At 38.1% G+C, this 24,201-nt stretch overlaps 2 protein-coding genes across 3 annotated transcripts; one reads left to right on the top strand and one right to left on the bottom strand.

The window, feature by feature from the left end:
• Window positions 1-443: 443 nt before the first annotated feature.
• Window positions 444-4,193, bottom strand: LOC143854932 (uncharacterized). 2 transcript variants are annotated; one of them, XM_077365070.1, is made up of 3 exons: window positions 3,855-4,193; window positions 1,252-1,313; window positions 444-926 (listed from the first exon to the last, which is right to left on the bottom strand). In XM_077365070.1, the coding sequence occupies exons 1-3, from the start codon at window positions 3,940-3,942 to the stop codon at window positions 717-719; spliced, it is 360 nt and encodes a 119-aa protein (XP_077221185.1). In that variant the 5' UTR covers window positions 3,943-4,193; the 3' UTR covers window positions 444-716. The 2 variants fall into 2 exon arrangements, with proteins under 2 accessions (XP_077221185.1, XP_077221186.1); XM_077365071.1 differs by lacking the exon at window positions 3,855-4,193 and adding an exon at window positions 1,914-2,065.
• A 1,007-nt stretch (window positions 4,194-5,200) lies between these two features.
• On the top strand, window positions 5,201-14,166 carry CLPR1 (CLP protease proteolytic subunit 1). Its single transcript, XM_077364508.1, has 9 exons — window positions 5,201-5,587; window positions 10,811-10,926; window positions 11,190-11,393; window positions 11,549-11,653; window positions 11,802-11,864; window positions 13,183-13,294; window positions 13,404-13,465; window positions 13,534-13,716; window positions 13,804-14,166. Exons 1-9 carry the CDS (start codon window positions 5,338-5,340, stop codon window positions 13,891-13,893), a joined length of 1,185 nt encoding a protein of 394 aa, XP_077220623.1. The 5' UTR covers window positions 5,201-5,337; the 3' UTR covers window positions 13,894-14,166.
• The last annotated feature ends 10,035 nt before the right edge of the window (window positions 14,167-24,201 follow it).

Genomic DNA, 24,201 nt, shown 5'->3' with positions numbered 1-24,201 from the left:
GAATTCAAACCGTGATTCGATTCGAATCCCCGATTCTGGGGAATCCCGATTCCCAATTTTGGGAACCCCGATTCCCAATTAATGAAAACCCCGATTCCCACTATATAGGAACCCCGATTCCCAGGCGATTCCCTGCGAATCCCCAGCGAATCCCAACTCCCCACGACTCTCAGCGATTCCCCTGCGAATCCCCGACGAATCCCCGTCGACTCTCTGGCAAACCCACGATTCCCGCTTCCCACCATCCCAGGAGCCTTCGATTCCCGCTTTCGAATCCCGAATCGAATCCCGCTTTCGATTCCCGCCTTGACAACCTTGGATAAAACTCAAAATATGTGGTAAATATAAAGTTGTGGTAGTAGTATTCAGAAAAAAAAAAAACAGAGAAAACGATATAAAAATGTCGCAGAGAAACCTGAAGTATTAGAATCCAACACGTGTACTTCACCCATGCAAAAGCATCCATGTAACATAGTAAACATGCTTCTAACAACAGTAACTCAATACAAGATCCTATGCTTGTTGGGGAATAACAGAGTACAAACCCAGTTATTACAGTATTCAGTTTAGCATAACTACTTTAGGAGAACAGTTTCACTGGTCAGTCAAAGCTTATAAAGAACCTATAAAGAACCATTAAAAAAAAGAAAAAGTGAAAGCTTATAAAGTTTAACTGCGGCCTTCCTGTGGTAGAAGGCAGTTGTGAAGATGATTGTCTAAGGAACCCCACCACGCCTAGGGTGACTAGGGGCGGGAGGTGTCGGCTGTGGAATGTAAGGCATGAGAGGAGTGCCATGGGCGATCGGTTTAGGCTTTATCGACGCCTTTGAACTTGGAACAGGGTCGATGTTGTGGTAATCTTCCAAGTGTACATTGCCTAAGCTCGGCTTCTTCTTTGTGTTGCCACCTAGAGTATAGCCACTCTCCTAAGAAAGAACAAGAAAGTAGACATCCAAACAGGTGAAAAGTTTATTTTCATTCTAAATAAAAACAAGAGTAATGCTAGGGAGACCTAGAGTACGATCGAGAAGGGGACCAAACAAATGGGTTTTCGCCACAAACATCAAAGCGACATACGCATAGGCCTTAGGAATAGGAAAACCTTAAAATGTAAACCTTTTTGTGAACAAATGGCAGGTTCTCATTGTCGGGCTCTCCATCGGTCGTACTCTCGTCCTAAAAATAAACATATGGAACCATGACCTTTTGCCCAACTTAGATTGAACTCTAGTGGAAGACAGTATTCTGTACCTTCAATTTCCGGTGAGTTGCCATCGTTGTAATACTTTCTCCACAGACAGGGAAAACCAAATCTGTTATATGCAAGTGGAAAGCTTCAGTAATCAGAAATTTAAATAACTCCTTTTCGGAGATCAACTTGTGGCATACCTGGATTTGAACATTTATTTAACCATGGGAAGTTAAGTACAAAATTTTCATAACCAGGACAGAAGTTTGAACCACAGATTACAGACTATAGGGACAAAATCAGAAGCAAGTCATGTAACCTTGACACCCACACCATTCAGAGGACCTCTTGGTACAGCTAAATTAATCACTTCATAATCAAGGACTAAGGTTATGCTTTATTGATTGGTTTGCAAGAATCCAAGGCATGCAATGGGAACTGACCAATTCTACATGGTTCAGCCCCTTGCTATTTGCCGAATCAGAAATCAGTTCCATCTGGGAACTGCAGGACCGCCTTAAGTGGGCCGGCAGATTGCAATCAGTAAGGTGTTTCCTTTCTTTGCTATTTGAAAACGAAATAAAGTAATAATCATAATAATAAACTATAAGTGAGGAATTTCACCTCTTTAGTGTCAAACAGTCTAATCAACATATTCCAATAAAGAAGTTGTCATTTGTGTTCTACTTCATTGGGGATAGGTAACAAGAAAAAGGATCAATACCGGATTGGAGATTGCACATATTTTATTGAAAAGAAGAGAGCTCAAGGTCAGGATCTTTGGGAACTTTGATCCTCAACTGACCAAAACTTGATCTCCTAATGCAAGGACTGGCTGTCTAGTTTTGAGCTGGTTTCCAAATCTGGGTAGTGGACTTCATAATGAAAAAGTAGGTTTAGGCCTAAATATGAGTCTTTAATGGCTGTCATATGTGCATGTATATCTTAATAAGTAAAATACCATCGTGCAACACAGTAAAAAAATAGTTTTATGTCTCTAAATGTCGCTAAAATATTTTCTCATGTATGTTCTCTACCTTTTTCAAAATTTTCAAACTGATTTTTTAAACTTTTGGTAATTTAAGAAATATGATTAATTTCTTGACTTGGTTGAATCCCAAAAAACAGAGAACCACTCAACTACCAAGTTGGTAATGATTGATACCAAATTGAAGATTATGGACTGCCTGCAAAGGATCATATAGGGCCCAAGATCTAATATGGTAGCATAATAGAAAATGATTCGTTAAGCTTGGCTACAATTGTTGGTTCTTTAAGTCTTTCATGCCTGGAATACTCAAATCCATTCAGAATATACTCAAAAATGGAAAAGAACAATGACTTCATCCACAAAGAACTCCACATAATGATCTGATAAAAATGGAATAGGGTCATGATATTATAACTAATCTTTTGTATTTTTTATTGAAAATAAAAATGATTAAATTTTCAAAAAATAACAAAATCAAGGCATGTAGAGATTTATTTATGTGAGAAGTAGAGATTTATATATGTGAAAAGTAGAGATTTATATATGTGAAAATAACAAAATCAAGGCATTCATACTACTTTTCACATATACTTCATATAAATATAAATCTCTACATATATAAATAAGTAAAATCCCGAGCTTGACCTTCCAGGGTTGGTACGGTGCCCTTACCACTAATTACAAGAAAGAAAGAAGACAAAAACAGCATCTCTAAAGGGAGAATTACAAATGAAGCACTCTCAAAGAATTCTTAAAAGATATACAAATAAAATCCTCACCAATCCCTCAAATACTTAGCAAGTGATAGCACCAAGGGTTAACACACTTAGTGTATAAGTAAAAAAAATAAGCCCAAATGTGTTCTATATACGTTTAGGGACCTTAGAAGCCCTTTTATAGAGGTTTGGAGGGTAAACTAGCTGTTACAAGCCTCTAACGAGCAGAATGGACTATCTACGGACGAACCACGGTTGCCTGTTAACTAGCTGCTGGGGGAACTGGCCGTTGGCATTGTTCCTCAGACGATCGACCATCCTTGTGCAGGATCGACTGTGGACAGGCTACGGTCGACCGTTCATAACGACGGTCGTTTGTGCAAGTGTGCTGGAATTTTTCCATATTTTGCACATCTCACTGCTGTGGTCGACCGTGAATGGTCACGGTCATCAGTCCAAAATGCAGAATGTGTCTTCCAGTGTCCAGACTCCACTCTGACTTTTCAGTCTTGTGTGCAAACCATCTTAATGTTCATTTTAAGTTCAATTGGCCTTGTTTTAGGCGTACCCTAATGTCATTACTCACAAGTACAGTGAGAAACTAGTTTTACAATCTAAGACTTGTACTTCTTCAATTACCAAAAATCAGTAAATCTGATCCATATTTTCTCATTTTTTCCCCATTTGTTTCCTTAGAGGAATAAAGATCTCCAGTTTTGAATGTAACATTATCTTTGGATAAGGTTTCTAGGTTTCTATAAACCCACAAACCACAGACAGTCCAAACCGATTCAATCAACATAACAAATTACAACAAATTGGAGCTGCTGCTAAATTTATATGTCCAAACCACTCAATAAAAAATACCCCGTACACATTACTAAAAAAACAAATATAAAAAGACATTCAATTTTTCATAATATCTGTTATAAATACCCAAAAAAAAAAAAACAGATACCTGGAAAGGATCTGCTGCTGAATGCAATGAACATTAAATCAGTTCCCAATACCATGATCAAAGCCCAAAATCCAAAAACCTTAGACATTTCAAAACCACTCCCCAAGACTCCAAATTCCTTCACATGAAATCAGCAACTTCAAAGCTCTCAACTCCTTTAAGTAACTCAACCCATGAGGGATGAAATGATAATGAATTTTGATAAGGAATTATGGGTTTTGTCCCATATCTCTTTCCCTTTTCTTTTTGGGTGTGTGTTGTAGGTAGGTGGGATCTGAAGAGAAGTAAATGCTGGTTATGGTGGAAAATTAACCCTCTGAGGGCTTGCAGGGGGGGGGTGAAGCGTATTGAAATGCGGCCATTTTCAAGTGCAAGGATATAACGAGATTAAAAAAAGGCGGGAACTATAAAGGGTCATATGGGGGCCCATTTGGGTGGGCCCTAAAACATAAATTGTATCCATCTGGCCTTCCGATCCGAGGACTTCGTTATCTGCTGCCCATTGATGGCTTGAATAATCTTAAATGCTGTCTCATCACTTGTACACTTCTAGTGTAGTGGAGATGGGCCATATTTTTGAAAAAAAGGGAATTTTATACAATATCGTAAGTGAAAGTGAAGTGGTATTATTCGCCCCCTTTTATAAATGAGGCATTGCCCATTTGAAACAACGATATACCCTTTCAATACAATTAAATTACTAAAATACCCCATCAACCAACTGAGACAATGCCAACTTGAAACATAGGCACCTTCCGTCCGAGCAAATGACCAAAATACCCCTCTCTGATATTAAAGGACTATGATAATACCATTTTGAAAAGAAAGATATACTACCCCCTTTAGATAACAAAACCGCTTAATGTGCACATGACTTGCACTACAAATATGACCAAAATACCCACACTCAACCTCTTGTAGAAATGAGACATTGCCAATTTAAAACAAGGGTTTTGCTAACTAGTGCCCTAAGGGCGCCCGTTAAGGTGCATCGGGAATAATATTTTCCGCATCTTTTGATAATAAATTCACTAAATATGAGTATTTTTTATCAAATAGTGTGTAAAATGATTGTAAAATATAATTTCCAATGCACCTTAACGGGTGTTAGCAAAACCTTAAAACCAAGATATATACCCTTTCAACAAGGTTAAATTACTTAAATACCCCTTCAACCAAATGAGACAACACCAACTTAAAAACAAAGGTATAACCTTCCTGTCTGGACAAATGACCAAAATACCCCTCTCTGATCTTACATGACTTAGATAATACCATTTTGAAAAGAAAGATATACCCCTCTAGTAAGGCTTAAGTTTCTTACTAACCCAAAAACAAAACAAAAGGGATATAAACGGTGTGAAACACTCCACCACATTTAAAGTCTCAAACATCCCCAGCCTTTCCTTCTTAAGTTGTTTTCTATTTGTGTGGGTTTTGTTTTTGTATTACTGAATAGCTCGAATTACAGAGAGATACAGTCATGGCGACGTCTCTAATCTCGTCCTTAGCCACCACCATCTCATCCTCCCTCGACGAGCTTCCAACGTCTAGAAATCGGGAACTGGGTCTAGGGTTTGGATCCCAAAAGAGCTCTTTTCTGCCTAGCTCCAATCTTTTCTTATCTCCTCTTCATAAACAGAAAAGGATAGCCCAAAAATTTCAGCCCCCTTCAGCTTGCAGTTATGACCACATACCCAAAAGATTCCGAGAAGAAAATCTTAAGGACGGATGTGAGTCGCAGTTAACCCTATTTTTCAATTCTAGTTTCTTCATTTGATTTCTTTTTTTGTTTCCTTTTTGTGTTTTTGCAATTTTATTTCATGGGTTCCTATGATATTGTTGAAAAAAGTTAGGGTTTTGGCTGTTTAGATTGAACTGTGGAGATGACATGTTTCTGTTGGTGATTTTGATGTTATGGGTGAGTATTTTGCAATAAACTGTGTAGATAATTTTGATGTCAGCAAACCCTAATTTTCCATTCTAGTTTTTTCATTTGATTTTTCTTTTTTGATTTCCTTTTTGAGTTTATGCAATTTTATTTCATGGGTTCTTATGATATTGTTGAAAAAAGTTAGGGTTTTGGTTGTTTAGATTGAACTGTGGAAATGACATGTTTTTGTTGGTGATTTTGATGTGATGGGTGAGTATTTTGCAATATACTGTGTAGATAAAACAAACAACCAATTAATTCGTAGGTAGAAGTTTCGGGGAAACGATAGCGTAAAATATGAATTTGACTTAGAAAATATGGATAATGATTCTGTCATTTACACTACTTAGAGGAACTGGAATCTTAGATTTCCATTGTAGGAATACGTAACAAACTCATTAGAGATCTCCAACGTGTTCAATCTACTCTCATTGGGGCTTGGGTTCAATTTGTAGTTCTTCCAGGACATCCCATAATTTAGTTTGTTTGTGGGGTTCATTTCTTCATTTAGCTTGAGACCCACGTCATTTCTAGTAGTTTGGTCAGCAGGATTATGTTGAATTTGGTCCATCAATTTATGGACTCAACACATTTAATATTGGGAGTGGCTTTTTAGTTCATGGAGTGGCTCTTTGAGTCCGCTATGTCAATCCAACCAGCTTACAAAAAGAAGTAGAAGGCACATCAATATGTGATCAATGGGTACATGCTTCTTTCTCATTCTCCTGCATTCACAATAACCTTGCCGTTTAAATAAGAGCTGATCAAAGGTGACTTAAGCCACAAGCATGGTCAATTGACAGTGAACAAAGTATGTAATGGGCGAAGGGGTTCTTCTCAATATTGCGAGCAAGTGTGAATTCACTTTCGACTTACTCAAGCGTTATAAGTCCTTTTACTTAGTGCAACATGGATACAGTTAACCAGTGATTCATCACTGAACATATGGTAGAGAATATTTGATACATGTAATGTGCATGTGATAATCAACATAAGTAAATGATTAGGGGATTGCTACTTTTGTCATGAAGATAACAGGCTAACTATATGGACAGGGTTTGTTAAGACTTAAGACATATTTAAGTGGAGAATCACTCTGAAAACCTGTATGCAAAAGGTACTGAGATTTCTCTGTTTTTTGTTTCCTCATAGAAACTTAGATTCTTCTCTTCCTTGATGTTGTTATATCTTGAATCCCAAATAATGTTTCAAGTATCTAAGCCTGTTAGAGTTCAGAGATAATGTCAAAATATATGCATGTTGTTCTGTTAGATTGTAAACTCTTGTTGGAACTTCTTCAAGGCAGAAATCTTGTGCAGGGAGTATGCATACTAAAAAAACAATCCCAAGGGTGTGTATGTGAACCAATTATCCAAGACTGTCATAGATGTATGTCATATTAAGAAAATGGAATCAATAAGTTCTTAAAGGATGCACAATCTATATCTCAAAAAAAGGATGCACAATATGACTCGCTTGAGTGGCTGTAAGGGCATTGATACTATCTATCAGCTAGATGAGTAGAGTCGGCAGTCCAATACTCTTATTATTTCTACTCACTATCATTCATTGTGTGAGGGTGTGAGACCTGTCACATTGCCGCATTACACCCTGACAGAAGTAGTTTCGGAAGAGACTGATAGCATAGATTATATAGCATGGATCGGTCACACTAGCATGTTTCAGGTGGTGGCATGCTTCAAATTATATAGCTAGCTCTTTGACACAGTTGTTAAGGGTTGACCTCAGTGGCAGTCGGTAATTAATGAAGTCGACAAGTCGCTAATTAGGCTCTTCTGTAAACTTAAAGTTCTCAAGACGACCCTGTAAAAATGGAATAAAGATAACTTACTAAAACTTATGGTCATTAAAGTAAAATTAAAAGAAGAGATCGATTCTCTAGACAGACCTTAGAAGCAGGAACCTTCTCTTGGGGTGCCGCTCCCACCTTGGAACCTCAATTCGGCGCTCCTTAGGAAGGAGCTTCCAAGAAGCGCGACCCCAGAGAGACGGGAACCGCTCTAATGACACTCCCAGCCTGCTTCTGTTACTTTATAAGTCCCACCATCACTATCTTCCTCACATCAAACTCCTCCAACTCTTCGAAGTACTTCATTGGAGCAAGCACAAAGGCTTGTGCAACTTCAAAAGGCACGAGGAACGAGTGCACACAAATGAAGATGGTGAAGATGGTTAGAAATTAGCTTTTAGATGTACTTAAATTTTGAAAGATACATATGAAAATTGTTAGAAACTATTATTTTTTGATGTACTTGAATTTTGAAAGATATATCAAGAAAATATTACATACACGCTCCCATGGCGCTCCCAAACTTAGACTCTTCTAGACCCTACGCTTCCCCGCTCCCGCTCCCGCTTCCGCCCCCGCCCCTGCACCCGCTTCGTGCTTCTAAGAGACAGACTATAGAAATCTAATTCGAATGCCTTGAGAAAGGAGTGATTAGTCAGATTTGTTCATCTTCAATGTCGTTGCCGGCATATTCTTCTTTCTTGGTCAGATTTGTTCGACTCCTTGGACATTCAAACGACATGCAACCAATTTCACCCTTCTCTCGCTTTGGATTTTGTCCGACACCACTTGGCCAACCCCTCCTAACATCAGTCACCACGTCTTTACATTGAGAAGAGGATTTCTTCTTGAGATATTCTTCTACCCTTAAACCAAGCTAATATGCCTCGTCAACTATCCATATCCTGGCAGCGATCTGTTGTTCTCTAATTTGTATCCTCTGCCCTGTCAAGTATTGAGAAGCAGCAATCTCATCTTGTTCAACAAACCAATTGCGCAAACATAGGTTGTTGAATGCGTATGTATATTCTCCCATCGCCATTTCCTTCTTTTCTTTTGAATGGATGTAATTTCATTCATAAGGAAAAGGAGAAGACCGAGGTGGTCAACCCCCTAGATTACAAAAGGAAAAGAAGACAGAATACATAGTCTTAGAAAGAAATCAAAGATAATCACGACGGAAGGAAGTCCAACGTCTCCAGTCCCCACGCCTCGGCGAGCTAGACCATCTGCCACACTATTGGCGGATCTCCTTACATGCATAAATGATATTGAGGAATTCCCTATCATATCCTGAATCTCGTCAAACAACTGTGCGAGTCTCCAAGGAGGGACCTTCGACCCTCTAAACCAGCGGATCACATTCATGGAGTCGCCTTCCACGATTGTCTTTTTCATAGAATCTTTATTTAGGAGTTTGATACATTGGCGTGCTTCCCTTACTTCCGCTTCACTTGCATCAGCTGTCCCAGTCATACCTGTGAACGCCCATATTACTTCACTATTTGATTTAAATTTCCTTGCTAACGCTTCACTTGTGGCAAGGATTTAAATTTCGGTTTCGGTGTCAATTTCGGCCACCACCGAAATCAAAATATTTCGGTGGAAATTTCGGCTGAAATCATTTAAAATCCAGTAAAAAAATTCGGGGAAATTTCGGTGTAAATAAAATTTCGATGGAAATCTTGGAAATAACCCAAAATTTTGGTGAAATTTCGCCTAAATCCTGTAAACAAACCGATACCGATTACATTGGAATTTCGTTTCGACCATGGCCAAGACCGAAACAACAAAATTTAAAACTATGGCTTTTAGTTGAGGGGCAGGCATTTTTTCTTCAATTCTATCTTCATATGCTCCCCAGTCCCAATCCTTGGTTTCTCTACCAGAGCTCGGGACTCCACCAAAACGCTGTCAATATATAGCTGTAGCCACCTTTCGATCAACCGGCATGTATTTCCGCCCAAATAATGTATCCATGCCCATCATCTAGTCGAAGAAAGTCTTCAGATGCATCACATCAACCTTCATCCCTTACTTATAATAGTGGTACGATCTCCGGTCCATTCCACTTTCTCTTTGATATTGAGGCGTTGTTTCTCTTCCTCAACACCCCTCAATATGAGCTTAGGGTTGCATTGCCCTTCATCATCCTCATAAAAAGGATTGATATCATTACCTTTTCCAGAGAGCTATATGAGTGCTCCTCCATGTTCTTCACCTAAGTCACCTTTCAGTCCATCTCGGGTTACAAAGGTCGATTGTTGCTTAGGCACACAACCATCACCAGGTTGCCCCCTATGCAAGGCTTGAACTTCCTGCGATAAGGTAACCACTTGCTGGGCGATATCTAAAAATAGATCATCCCTTTGATGTTGGGTTAATCTTCCTCTATTTGTCATAGCCAAAGCAAGAATGATATGAATCCTTGCTCTGATGAAAAAAATCGATGCATCGAAGTAGAGAGAAACAACAACCAACAAGGTGGATGGATTTTCTTTATCAGATGAAATCAACCAAGAGAAGATGCGAAAAGAAAAAAATGAGAGGAAAAACCTAGCTGGTTCTTCTCCTCCAAATACCCACACTTAACGATTTTCAAAACTGAATAGAAACTTCCATATCCCTAATACCCCCCCCCCCCCCCCCCCCTTCAATTATATTAGTTAGTGAATTTCCTAAAACACTCCTACTACTAATTAAAACTCCAAGTTAACTAAAGGAAAATGGCTAATGTACTCACCGTTCATCAACTAATAATAAACTAATAAAATAATGCTGAAAACCCTCTAATAATCAATATCTGCTACCAAACTCTCTTGCGTCGCTCTGGTCTATAGCTGGTCAGCTCTTTCATTAGATATCATGAAATTATGACAAGGAATTTGCTAGTGTCCATCGCCAAAGGCATTTCACTGATGGGTTGTTGCATGTGAAAGCAGCCACACAGGCTCACTTTTCAGCAGATTTTGTCTTCATTCATGAGGTGGCTTCTCTCACATGCAACAGCCCATTTGCGAAGGCCTTCTGCGATGGACGCTAACAAATTCCTTATGATAATATTGCTTCATAAAAGCATGCACTTTCAGTTCAATTTGGTTCAGATAGTTAGCATTTATTTCTGGTTTAATATTATCTCCTTGAAGCTAATAAAAAAGAACAATTCTAATTGTCTTGGAATTCTGCATTAAAAAATCACTTTTTTTTTTGCAGTGATGGACAATTTCAAAAATGCTCCGAAACACCTGTATGGACTTTCTGCATCACAGATGGACATGTTCATGACAGAGGATAACCCTGCTACAAGACAGTCCCAAAAAGTCACGGAGGTCCACTTTTTTTACTTTTCTATTGTTGTATCTTCACATTTTACTTGACAATAAATCACCTTTTAGTATTTACTCCGTAGATGTTACATATATTTCTTTCTCAACCATTTGGGAAGATGATGTGTATTAGTAGTTGTATCGTTACCAAAGTAGATATTCATCATAGTATCCAAATCAGTGCCAAAAGTTTCCCCATAAAAGTTATTTATCCGCACGAGATTGAAATTTTTCTTGAAATCTCATGTTTAAGAATATGGTGGCAGGAAAATATTTCTTCCGCAAGGAACTATCTAGATAATGGCGGGATGTATAGCTTATCAGGATCGGGTATGGATGGTCCTTCAAGGTACAGTATGAGTGTAAGCATGTATCGTGGAGGAGCTCGAGGATATGGAAGGCCCCGATCCGCTCCACCGGATTTGCCTTCTTTACTCTTAGATGCTCGAATTTGCTACCTGGGCATGCCTGTAAGATATTTATTCTGATCTAACTTTATTACTGTTGCATATACAATCTCAGATTTTCTCGTGGTTTTTTTCTTTTCTTTTCTTTTTGAATGGTTTTCTCGTGGTTTTCTCTTTGACCAGTTTTGATCCTGTGCTGTATTTCATTGTGATAACAGATTGTTCCGGCAGTAACTGAGCTTCTTGTAGCACAACTTATGTGGTTGGATTATGATAACCCGTCGAAGCCCATATATTTATATATAAATTCATCTGGGACACAGGTTAGCCCTTGAATGAAATCTCTTATGATTTAAATACTGAACGGATATATAAAGATTTTGTCTGTGGGATGTATTCTCTGAAGCAGCTTGAATTACGTTCAGTGTAACGCCCTCCATGCTAATAATGTTCTTTCTTGCTGTGGTCCAGAATGAGAAAAGGGAGACCGTTGGATCTGAAACTGAGGCATATGCAATTGCTGATACCATGGCTGTAAGCATATTATTTATTTGTTTAAGAGTTAACTGTTCTTATTTAGGATTTATGGTCAAGAAGTAAGATAAAATGGTGCTAGATCCTCTTAAACTGTTTGGCAAGCTTGCTGCATTTCCTTGATTATTTTTTTAACTTCATCTTTCCGTACACAATGAATAGTTACTTGCTAGCAGTAGGCTGATTGACGTGAAAAATGGTATTGGCATTTGGTAACCGTAACACAACCCGATTTATCAAAGCACCAGCCCAACCCGAACCCGTTGAACCCAATGGGTTCCGGATGAGCCCGACGGGTTCAGGTTGAGCCTGACCCAAGTTGCACACGTATCTGTCTAGTGGATCAGGCACACTTGGATTTGCTCGTGCTGCAGGGGGATTCCCTTAACGTCATCCATTAGGTCAGGGTTCGCTTCATTATTCTCAAAAGAGTTGGAGACTCTAGTGTCTTTGGCATTTTCTTGTCATATTGGTGTTTCTGACCCCAAAGAGGAGAAGGTTCTCACCATTTTGCATGGGATCCTTCTAGTGGATCTAGTGCTCTTGGATTAGTTCGTGGTGGATGGAGATTTGCTTAACGTCATCCATTGGATTAGGTGTTGCCTCAATTTTCTTTGGAGGTTTGCAGATGCTGTGCAGGAGCTTCTGGACACCATGGAGGGTCATTCGTTTTCGTTTCAGCATGTGCTCTAGTCAGCTGATGATGAGGTTGGATTATTTGGATCCCTGCATGGTGGATAAAGATTTGGTAGTTTTTTGTTTTTAATCATTCCATCAAAGAAAACCAATCTAATAGCACCAATGTGGTTTCTATTTATTCCCCCTGGGCTCCCATGGCTCTTAAAGGTAATGAAACATGGATTGGCACCATGCTTCTTTTAATGAATTACATCTAACTATTGAAACAAAAATGAACGTTCTTGATAAATATCAGTAGTATAGCATGATATTGCGAAGTGGGAGTATTTTTTCATTATATATTCTTCCATTCCACAAAACTGAATGGTATGGTCACTTAAAATTTTGAAACCTAAACCGTCTTTGGAACTCATATCTATAAAAGTAACCCCCTTACCAAGCATTTCCCCGACGTAGTGATGTTATTTGGTCCTTTTGATGTATGCTCTTGACTCCGAAATATTTAGATAATTAAAGGGTTATACCATGATTAGATTTTTTTTTCAGTCTTCCCTTTGGTGATAATCTTCTTTATCTTTCAAAAAAAAAAAAAAAGATTTATTTCAGTCTTGATTATAATAATCACAGTTTTAATTAGGCACATAATGAAATATCCATTTGTTTCTCTGTCTCTCAACAGTACTGCAAATCCAAAATTTACACAGTGAACTGCGGCATGGCATATGGTCAAGCAGCAATGCTCTTATCACTTGGTGCCAAAGGATTCCGTGCTCTACAGCCGAATGCCTCTAGTATTTTCATATTTTATCTACAAACTAACAAAAGCTAGTTAATTTGTGTGTCTTAAAACTATATTCTTTTGATACCATTAAAAAAACACTATATTCTTTCCACCTGCAGCGAAATTGTATCTGCCAAAAGTCAATAGATCAAGTGGAGCAGTCATTGATATGTGGATTAAGGTACTCTCTCTCTCTCTCTCTCTCTCTCTCTCTCATATTCATATGCCTCCGATTTTACCATTGCACAGGCAAAAGAGCTAGATGCCAACACAGACTACTACCTTGAGTTGCTAGCTAAAGGAATAGGAAAACCAAAGGAAGAAATTGAGAAAGATATACAACGCCCGAAATATTTCCAATCACAAGAAGCCATTGCATATGGTATTGCAGATAAGTTAACCGATTCACGGGATGCTGCATTCGAGAAAAGGGTAAGCCTTTTAACTTCAAATTTGCCTCCAATACATAAAAATTGTTTCCATGCCCTTTTCCCTGACTGTAATCTTGTTTCAAACCAGAACTATGATGAGATGCTAGCTCAATCAAAAGCCATGCGCGGTAGAGCCGCGAGCGCTGGTGCACTAGCAGCTCCGAGCGGGTCCAGATAGATTCTAATGGCAAAATCTTATCAGATAAGGAAATGCATCAAGTACAAAGCACAACATAGTATGTGCATCAAAAATTAGAACAATTGTAGCCTTCTGTTTCTGTAACAGGGTACAGTGGTGATGAGATATTGTCTCCCTCTTCATACATGTAACTTGATGCTAGAGTATATTTTTATACTGTGAAGTCCTGTTATCTATGTACTTCTTGGGTACGATGAAGCTAAAATTGCTTTTGCAAATATTACCTGATATAATCTTTTCTTGTTGTGGCCATCCCACATGTGCTTACCCATCCCATGCTCCAGTTGCTAATGTACCTTATCTGCCAGAACCAAATTCAGGGAGTTTCAGAGGGAGTACTAAGGCCATGTTTGGATTGCAATGAAAACATTTTTGAGGGAATTTTTTTTTCTTTCCAAGATTTAGAGGGAAATGGTATGATTATGGTTAATTTAGAAGGATATTATCATAAATTGAAGGTCCCTCTTTAGTACAAATTGAATAGGATTGGCTCAAAGTTTTTTTTTTTTTTTTTTATGTGTAAAAAAAGTAGGAAATTTTATGAATATTTTTCCTTTCCAAACTTTTCCAGAAAATTCCAGCAATCCAAATATGGCCTAAATGACAACAGCAAGACATTTAAAAGCTAACTTGGGTGGAAGGTGATCGCACTGAAAGGATGTACAGTACCACTTCCAACCTCTGATTTTCTATTGAAAGGATGTACAGTATCTGCATGAAAGATCAGAAGGAATATGGAATGAAGTATAGAAACAAGGAAATGGCGAGGCCAGGCAATTAAGGCTTGTACCAAATGAAAAATAATACGTCTTAAAATTGTTGGGAGAGATTTGTCTGATGTATAATCAAATAACGGGGATGCAAATGATCAGAGTACGAAACACAAGATATAGAAACAAGTGTAGGAACAAGGAATTAGGCTGGTGAAGCCAATTAAGGCTCATCTTAAAGGTTTTTACCAAGCAGTGAAGAATAAATGTATTTAAATGCTCTAATCGTAAAAGGTTTTTACCAGGCAGTGAGGAATAAAAGTATTTAGATTATTGTGACAAATCTGTAGGATGTATAATCAAACAACAGGGATGCAAATAATCAAGGTACAAAAGACGAGATGAATATGGAATGATGAATATGACTGCATGAAAGACTTATTTCCTTGTGCGGGTGGCTATGTGAAAATAAAGTCCCACGCCTTTATTTTTTTATGACATCGGGTATCCCCTCCCCAAGTTTTTAGGGCGGGACTATTTCCTACGTAAACCACACGCATCGGGTAAGCCTGGGGGATTCGAACTCGCGTCAATGTGGAGCATACCCATGACTTTAAGCCAAAGAGCCACACCAGTATGAGTTAGTCCAATGCCAATTTACGCTCTATCTTAAAGACTTACTTATCCCACTGATGCAGGTGGCTGCGTGAAATTAAAGTCTCAAAGTCCCGACGATACAATGCCCTCAAACTACCGATCTAAGGTTGCACCCCAAGTTCAATAGTGAACCAATATGCCTGTACTTGATGAAACAGGAGGACCTGAAATACACTTTTTTTGAAAATCTTAGATAATTCTAAAGGCTTGTTTGAAATGAGACGTCAAACCTTTATATATATATATATATATATATATATATGAGAAAACGGTTCCTACACATATGTGTAGATAAGTTATCTACACACTAGCTTAAAATACAGTGGGGGCCATATTATTTGGGTGATCCAAACCATTCATTTTTAAGGCCCTTACATAGATAGGGTGTCCACAAAAAATCAGATCCATAGGATCATCCTAACCATTCGAACTGTGGAGGCAAAAAATGGACTAATTTGTGAAGGTTTAAAGACATCCATTTTACCTCCACAAATCGTAGGGTTGGGATGATCCTATGGATCTGATTTTTTGTAGACACCCTATCTATGTGAGGGCCTTTAAAATGGATGGCTTGGATCACCCAAACAATGTGGGGCCCCACTGTATTTTAAGCTAGTGTGTAGAGAACTCTCTACACATATGTGTAGGAACCGTTTTCTCATATATATATATATATATATATATATATATATATATATATATATATAGAGAGAGAGAGAGAGAGAGAGAGAGAGAGAGAGAGAGAGAGAGGACATCAAAGCACTCTTTCACAATAAAATACTCCTTCAAAAAATGTCACTTGAAAATACTCCATAAAAAAAGAAGTGTCTTTAGAATAATTATAATAGCCTATCATGGGGATTGAGCCTCAGGCTCAATGGTCAAAGGCTTTGTTAAATTTTTAAGGTGTATTTTTTGGAAGCTAGTTGTTATGTGCATTTTCTTATGATGTATGTGGGGTGGGTTAGAATGTAGTTTTTATTTAGTTATGGCTGTAGTTTTTATTTAGCTATGGCTTATGGAGTTTAGGGTGTGGGTGTTGGTTGTTTCTTATGTGTCTTTTAAGTAGGAAAGTGGGTAGCCCATGTGTAACTACCTTTGTGTTTGTATTTAAGTAGTTGTATTTCAATGAAATGAGAAGAAGAAAAAAAATTGGCATCAAAGATGACTATGTTTAGTAGAGTAATGGCACCTATCGAATTGAGTCGTTAGGAGGTCCGGTTGCCCCAGATCAACCTTTCCCCCTCCTCTCTCTTTTGTTTTTGTTTATTTGTGTTATGGTCAATTAGGCACGTAACACTAGTATTGCTTAGTTTTATTTTATTTTATTTTTATAGATGTTGTGAGGACAAAAAGATAATTTTTTACCCAACCGCATTTTCGTCATTTTGTTGGCCTAGTTTGTACGTGTGTGAGTAACACACGTCCGCTCCATATTTTTCTCAATCATCCCACCATCCTCAATTCCTTTCTATTTCAAATTTAACCTCTTCTTTGAAAATCTAAACAAACCACCACTTCCCCCAGCAATTAATTAAATCTCTATTTTTTTACCCACCACCAATTTCCTAAGCAATAAATCCTCCATTCTCCATTCACCTATCCGGTCTCTATTTATTTTTATTTGTTGGAATTTTGTACGGAGTTTTTAACTAAAAAGACCTCCATTGAAGCTCCATTGTATGCAAGGTGGTGATTTGTAGCAACTTTGCCTAATTTTCTCCACGTTTTGAAGGTTTCATTTTCTACCATTCCTATCCCTTTGTCTTGTTCTTTTATTATATATAGGGGAGTGATAAATCGACTCCCCAAATTGATAAATCGACTCCCCATGTGTCTTTCTCTCTCCTCTAGGTTAGAGAGAGAAAGAGGAGAGAGATAGACACATGGGGAGTCGATTTATCAAGAGGAGAGAGAAAGACACATGTGGAGTCGATTTATCACTGCCCTATATATATTGAAGTACATCTTGTTGTGAATTATGGGTTAGTATAAACTTTGGTTTAACTATTTTAGAAGCAGATATTTCGGTATTGGTAACATCCTTATGCTGCTTACACAAAGACTTGAATCGGAATGGACATTCCGTTTACCTGGGGAATTGGAATGGGATTGGAATTTATTACCCATACCCATTCCTCATTCCTATAATCCAAACACAACCTAAATGTGTTTGGATTGCAAGAATCGGTCGCTGGAATTAGCATCTTATGTCCAAGAGGCAATATTCTGATCATGTCTAGCCGAAATGAAATTCTTATTAGAACTTTTTAAATTAATTTTTTTGCTTTAATTTTTCCATTCCCTTTTGAGGTGAATAAGAATAGGATGCCGATTCTAATACTTGATTCCGATAATCCAAAACGCAAGTTTAGGCTTGACAAGGAGTTGAGCTTCTAGCTCAATGGTAAAGACTTTGTTCTTCAAACTTGAGGTCAGAGGTTCAATCCCAGCTAACCTACAAAAAAATGTTTAGGCTTGATTATTTATATTTATAAAAGTGAAGTCTAATTCAGGGCCTGGAAATTAGCTGTGGCATCCCCTTAAAAGTAAAAAGGAAATGAAAAACAGTGTTTACATGCACCTTATATAGCTAGAACATTTAAGTCACAGCAAGAAGAGACTAAAGTTAAGCACCATTGCATAAAGAGACAACAATAAGAGTGATCAACTCAAACACATTAGTGTAGAGATTTCATGTTATCTCCTTGGAGATATTGTTGTTTTTGCATTAAAAATGATTGTTATTTTTAGAGAGCCACGTGATGCCACAAATATCTCTTAGACAATGGGACGCACCAAATATATCTTAGATACATCACAATATTGGACAACCTAAATTGGTAAGAGGTATGGTTTAGTGTGATGCCACAAATATCTCTTAGATACAATGGGACCTACCAAATATATCCTAGATACATCACAATATTGGACAACCTAAATTGGTAAAAGGTATGGTTTAGTGTGGTACGTCTGGGGTGGCATAGTGGGTCCCACCGGCTATTGTTATGAGCCGTAAACATTAAGGGGCCGTTTGGATATGTGGATTTTAGAATCCAGGTTTTTAGTTTGAAAACAGTGTAAAAGAGGGTTCATGATCAAGCTGTTGTATGCTGTCCTGACAGCGTTTGTTGGATTTTAAGTGAGAAATTCAGGTTTTAAAAATCTCTCCAACATCCTAAGATTTCTAAAACCTGGAAATATGGGAGGATCTGCTACTATCTTGCCAATGGAAAGAAGGGCGAGAAGTAAAAAATGAGTCAAAAACAACGGCTGGTCTACCTCTTCTCTCGTCTCTTAGCTACAATTTTGAAGAAATCCCGGATTCTAAAATCCGCGTATCCAAACGGCCCCTAAATGTATTTTGTGTATCTATCACGATGGTTGATTAATAAGCGCCCCGTAAAAAGTGATTTAGCAATGGATTATTTTAAATGCGACAATAATTATAATTGTCTGCCATTATTCTTTTATAGTGATGGTAAAATAGCGACTGAAATATTTCTGTCTAGAAATCCTATTTTTCTTGAAGTGGTCCTTACCCTAGATAGGCTATTACAAAAACATCTCATCAAGAAGATGATCCTAGCCCTCTGACATGTTTGGTGACATAAGCACAGTTGATAGTAGAGGAAAAACTATGTTGGTCAGATGGTTAGGACCTTAGGGATGAGGGGGCTCTTTCAGTCATAGGCAATCCATGGTTGTCTACCTTTTGCAGTCACTAAAGCTCAATGCTAAATTCCTCAAACCATATTACCATACTTTATGACAGAATATGGAGATAATAAAATAACTTGGCTAAGAAAAAATGAAAACGATCCCACTAAGAGGCCAAGAAAATAAAGTATCAGCAAACATCTTAAGCAAAAGAAAAGAAAAATAGTATGTGGCCTTATGGACAAATTACAGACCATGGCCAAAGGCCAAAATTAAACATCTAAAGTTTTCAAATCAATCTAAAACAACTTTGAAGCTGTCTTCCTATTCTTTTTTTGAAAAGGAGTGAAGAGAAAAATAGGAATAAAAATGTATGTCTCATGGCTAGTCCGAAGAGGTAATGGCAGCAACGCTGCTACTCAAGGCAAATGGAATATGAGAATGCTCTACAACGAGGAGGTCTTCAAAAAAAGACCAACAGCTCAAAGAGCTTTATCTGTGACGTTTTACTTTGGAATATACAAACACAATTTGTTTGCTCCAAGTCTTCCTATTCTATATCGATCCGTTTCAGTACATCCTTCACTTGCTCCTTCCTCAAATCCCATTTTTCTTCACCCTCAAAGTGACATTTTAGGATTTCGGTGTGTTTGAACAAATTCTTCATTTCTTCTAAATTACCTACTTTATTCTTCTTGACCACTTTTGACATTGATAAAACTGACGGATTTCCCTGTGTGATTTTTTTTTTTTTTTTTTGGTGAGTAAGCTGGAGTTAGGCAGGACCCCCACCAGATTCATTTCAAAAAATCAGAAATACAAACTTAAGGAGGCTTAAAAGTAAGCCCAAAGGGAACAGACTCCCAAAAGATACGTACAATCAAAATAAAGAACACTCCTGGTACAGATGAAGAACAATAAAACAAACAAGGAGAAGGCTGTCATGAGAAGGAAAAAGGATTGAATTGTTTTTAAAAAAACAGTGTCGAAGGGACCCGAAGAGAAAAGGATAATCAGATCCATCAGAGTGCTACATCCGAGTATAGATGGATCCCAAGGCATCTTGCTCTATCAGATCATGCAGGGGAGAAGGGACATTCGGGAGGGTCCTGTCTTCGCCTTTGAGGGGGCAATCCCACTTAGATAAGCAATCAGCAACAGCATTTGCTTCCCTCCAGGTGTGAGGGATTTGCCAGGCCTCCATAGAACCGAGGATTTGATCATTGGCCAGAGAAGCATCAGTGATGATTTTAACTGTTTTGTTATCGGGTTTTTCCCAAGAGCAGAATTTCTGGTAATTTTCCTTAGGAATAACAGGGAGATTGAAAAGACTGGCACAAGAGAGACTCTGAGGATTATTTTGATCATTGCTTTGGAGGACGATCAGCTTCACTTTGACTTCTTGGAGAATATTCCGAAGAATTTGCTGCTTGCGTCTTATGGGTTTGTTGTGGACTCTACTGTTTTGCTCGAACCATATATTGTAAATGGTGGCTTGAAACAGAAGCCTAATTGCAGTGGTGAGCTGAGATTTACCCTTATAGTGATTTCGGATCCAAGCTTCTTCTTCATCGATCTCTTTGGCTTGAAACAGAAGCCTAACTCCCTGTGTAATTCTTCTATCAGTCGCCGAGCCTTCATTCTGTCATCATTAAAAGATAGTAGAGCTAGCATTATCACACCTTTATTGACAGGTTGAAATTGAGCGAATTCTTCTTCCTTGTGGTCCAAAGAGGTCCTCACAAATTCCACATTGTTGAAAAAATCATCTATTTCCTCAACCTAACAGGCTTTGGACTTGTTAAAGTATAAAAGATAAATAACGCCTTTCTCCAACTGCTTAAGCTTTTGGAGAAGTTGGTAAGTTAACATGGTATCTGAGCCAAAGCTCTCGAGATTAAACCTCCCGGATAGGAAAAATCCACATGCCGTAGTCGTCCCAAAGTGGGACCACTTGTGCCACGTGTTTGCCAAGTGGGCCACACGTGCGGGGGAGTGTTGAAGTATAAAAGATAAATAACGCTTTTCTCCAACAGCTTAAGCTTTTGGAGAAGTTGGTAAGTTAACAGAACTGAAACATTATATGATCAAAGTAGTCTTTGAACTTCACAAAATTAGCATCACAAGCAGGAGACTTACCAAGTTGAGCAAGCAAAATGTCGAGTAATTCCCTTAATACAAGCCTGCCGAGAGAAAGGAAGAGTAGGGACTTGAATCATATAAAATGCATCAAAGACGAAGGAGGGTGAAAAAGATGTCTACAAGCTTGCAAGATAAGAAAAAGGAAGAGCAGGGACTTGAATCATATAAAATGCATCAAAGACGAGAATCAAAGATTGTTAGTAAAAGAAAACGATGTTAAAGAGAGGTGGAGAAGTTACTTCGATAAATTGTTTAATGGAGAACCCGTAGCGAATTTGGGAGAACTTGATAACGCTTTTGATGATACAAATCGGAGGTTTGTTTGTAGAATCCAAACATCAGAGGTAAGAGTAGTAATGAAAAAAATGAAATTAGGTAAGACTAGGGGACTAACGATATTCCTATTGAGACTTGGAGATGCTTGGGTGATGTAGGTTTGGTTTGGTTAATTAGATTATTTAATAATATTTTGAAGACTTAGAAGATGCCTGATGAGTGGAGGAAGAGTACATTAGTACATGTTTATAAGAATAAATGGGATATTTAGAGTTGCACCAATTACTGGGGAATTAAGCTAATGAGTCATACCATGAAGCTTTGGGAGAGGGTAATTGAGCATAGACTAAGAAAAGAGACTAATGTGTCAGAGAATCAGTTTAGTTTCATGCCTGAACGATCGACTATGGAAGCTATCTTCTTGATTAGGCAGTTAATGGAGAGATTTAGAGAAAATAAAAAGGACATTCATATGGTTTTCATTGATTTGAAGAAAGCGTTTGACAAGGTTCCCAGGAGTGTTATGTGGTGGGTCCTTGAAAGGAAAAAAATACCTACTAAATATATTGATGTGATTAAGGATATGTATGATGGAGCAGTAACTAGTGTCGAATCACGGATGGCACGTCTAGCGAGTTTTCAATTACAATAGGATTGCACCAAGGATCAGCTCTAAGCCCTTATCTTTTTACGCTAGTTATGGATGAGCTTACCCACGATGAGGTACCGTGGTGTATGCTATTTGCAGATGGTATAGTATTAATTGACGAAACCAAAGCAGGAGTAAATGCTAAACTAGAGTTATGGAGAACTACTTTGGAATCCAAAGGTATTAGATTGAGTAGAACTGAGACATACTATATGGAATGCAACTTTAGTAAGGTAAGGAGGCGGGACGAGGATGTGGTAAATATGAGTGGACAGGAGGTATCCAAGAGGGATATCTTTCGCTATCTTGGTTCAATTCTAAATAAGGAAGGAGAAATTGAAGAGGATGTTAACCATAGAATAAGAGCAGGTTGGTTAGAGTGGAAGCTTGCCTCAAGAGTTCTGTGCGACCGTAAAATTCCTACCAAGTTGAAGGGAAAGTTTTATAAGACAGCTGTGAGGCCAGCCTTGCTGTACGGTTCAAAAAGTTAGACCACCAAGAAGCAGCATGTGCATAAGATGAGTGTAGCGGAGATGTGAATGCTTAGATGGAAGTGCGAGCACACAAGGTTAGATAGAATTAAAAATGAAGACATTCATAAAAAGGTGAAGGTGGCACCAATTGAGGAGAAGATGAGAGAGCATCGCTTAAGATGGTTTTGACATATTCAACATAGGCCTTTGGATGCTCTGGTGAGAAGAGGCAACTCGTGCCAAATTGATGGAGTAAAAAGAGGTAGGGGCAGGCCAAAGACAACTTGGGTAGAAACAATGAGGAAATAATTGATAGCTAGAAACATAACAGAGAACATGACCTTGGATAGGATAGATAGGAAGAAAATGATCCACGTAGAAGAACCCAACTAGAATCAGGATTAGAGCCGGGTAGATTCCTTTTACCTTCTTCATGAATTTTTTCTAAAGGATTCATTTAGCGGACTCCAACTAGTTTGGGACAAAGGCTTTGTTGAGTTGAGTTGAGTTGAGTTGTGTGCTTGATATTCTTGAAGAGCGAAATAACCCAAACCTTTGACACATGTTTCTTTCACTGCTCGTTGTCCATTTTCTGTTTGGGTAATGGCCAGAGTTACTAAATTCTACACTGAGGTGGTCGCATCTTGAGAAGTTTGGCATGTAACAGTTTCACGAAGAACCAGACGATTTGTTATCAGAATTAATAAATGGGATTGAAAGAACTTTGAGCAAGTCCCTAAGAAGCCTTTTCAGCCTTCGCCAACGCGCCCCTTCTCCTCGGTCAAAATAGTACAACACTGATTGGATTTGTAGAGACTAGTTTAGTTTGTTTCTATCAATGGAAAATGATATAATTAAGCCATGATGAAGATTAAAATTTTCATCAAGATTGAGGAAAACAATTATCAGCGTCTTAGAGGAGACGACCCATTTCACAAAATAATGCAAATCAGGAAAAACATGGAAGGGTAAATTGTACAACCTTGGACAACTCACTTGGTGTTCTTCGCAGTTTCATCTGCTTCACTAAAGGACTTGCATCTGTGGGACCAACTCACCACTCGGGTGCAGTTCGCTCATGCAACAGCCGATCCTCGAAATGCCTTCTGCGATGGTCCCTAGCAATTCCCAATCAATAAACATAGCAGTAAAATTAAGTTTTACTAGGGCGCAACTCGGGTTGATTTTTAGGAATTCAGTTGAACTGTTTCCATAAAATCAGGTCGGGTACGGGTTGATTCTATTTCAACCCAAGTTGAAATTTGGAAATAAATTCTGATAAAACAGCATGAAAATGTCTATATATTGCGATATACAAATTATATTATAATAAATAAGCCTATTAAGTAATCTTTTTTATCGGTCTTGAGTAGTTTTTCATTGTTTATCGGCTATATATCAGCAACCAAAGCTCAACCCGACCTAACCTAAGTTGAAATTTGTAAATATATTGTTATAAAACAGCATGACAATGTCTATATATATTTTGATATACAGATTATATTATAATAAATAAGCCTATAAAGAAATATTTTCTATCGGTCTTGAGTAATTTTTCGATCTTTATCGGCAACCTTAGCACTTGACATGCGGGCTTATCATCGCCTGCCTGGCAAAGTGAAATGAAGGCATACTTAGTCAAATGATCCGTGATTTCGGACATAAACATGTTAATATTATCCAGATGAGTATTTGGTAGAATGCCACGTCAAGGAATGTC

This window comes from Tasmannia lanceolata, unplaced genomic scaffold (assembly GCF_043159265.1).
Source record: "Tasmannia lanceolata isolate RefF3 unplaced genomic scaffold, GAP_Taslan_0.1 ptg000020l, whole genome shotgun sequence".
NCBI classification, from domain to species: Eukaryota; Viridiplantae; Streptophyta; class Magnoliopsida; order Canellales; family Winteraceae; genus Tasmannia; species Tasmannia lanceolata.
This window is presented reverse-complemented; position numbering and strand designations above follow the sequence as displayed.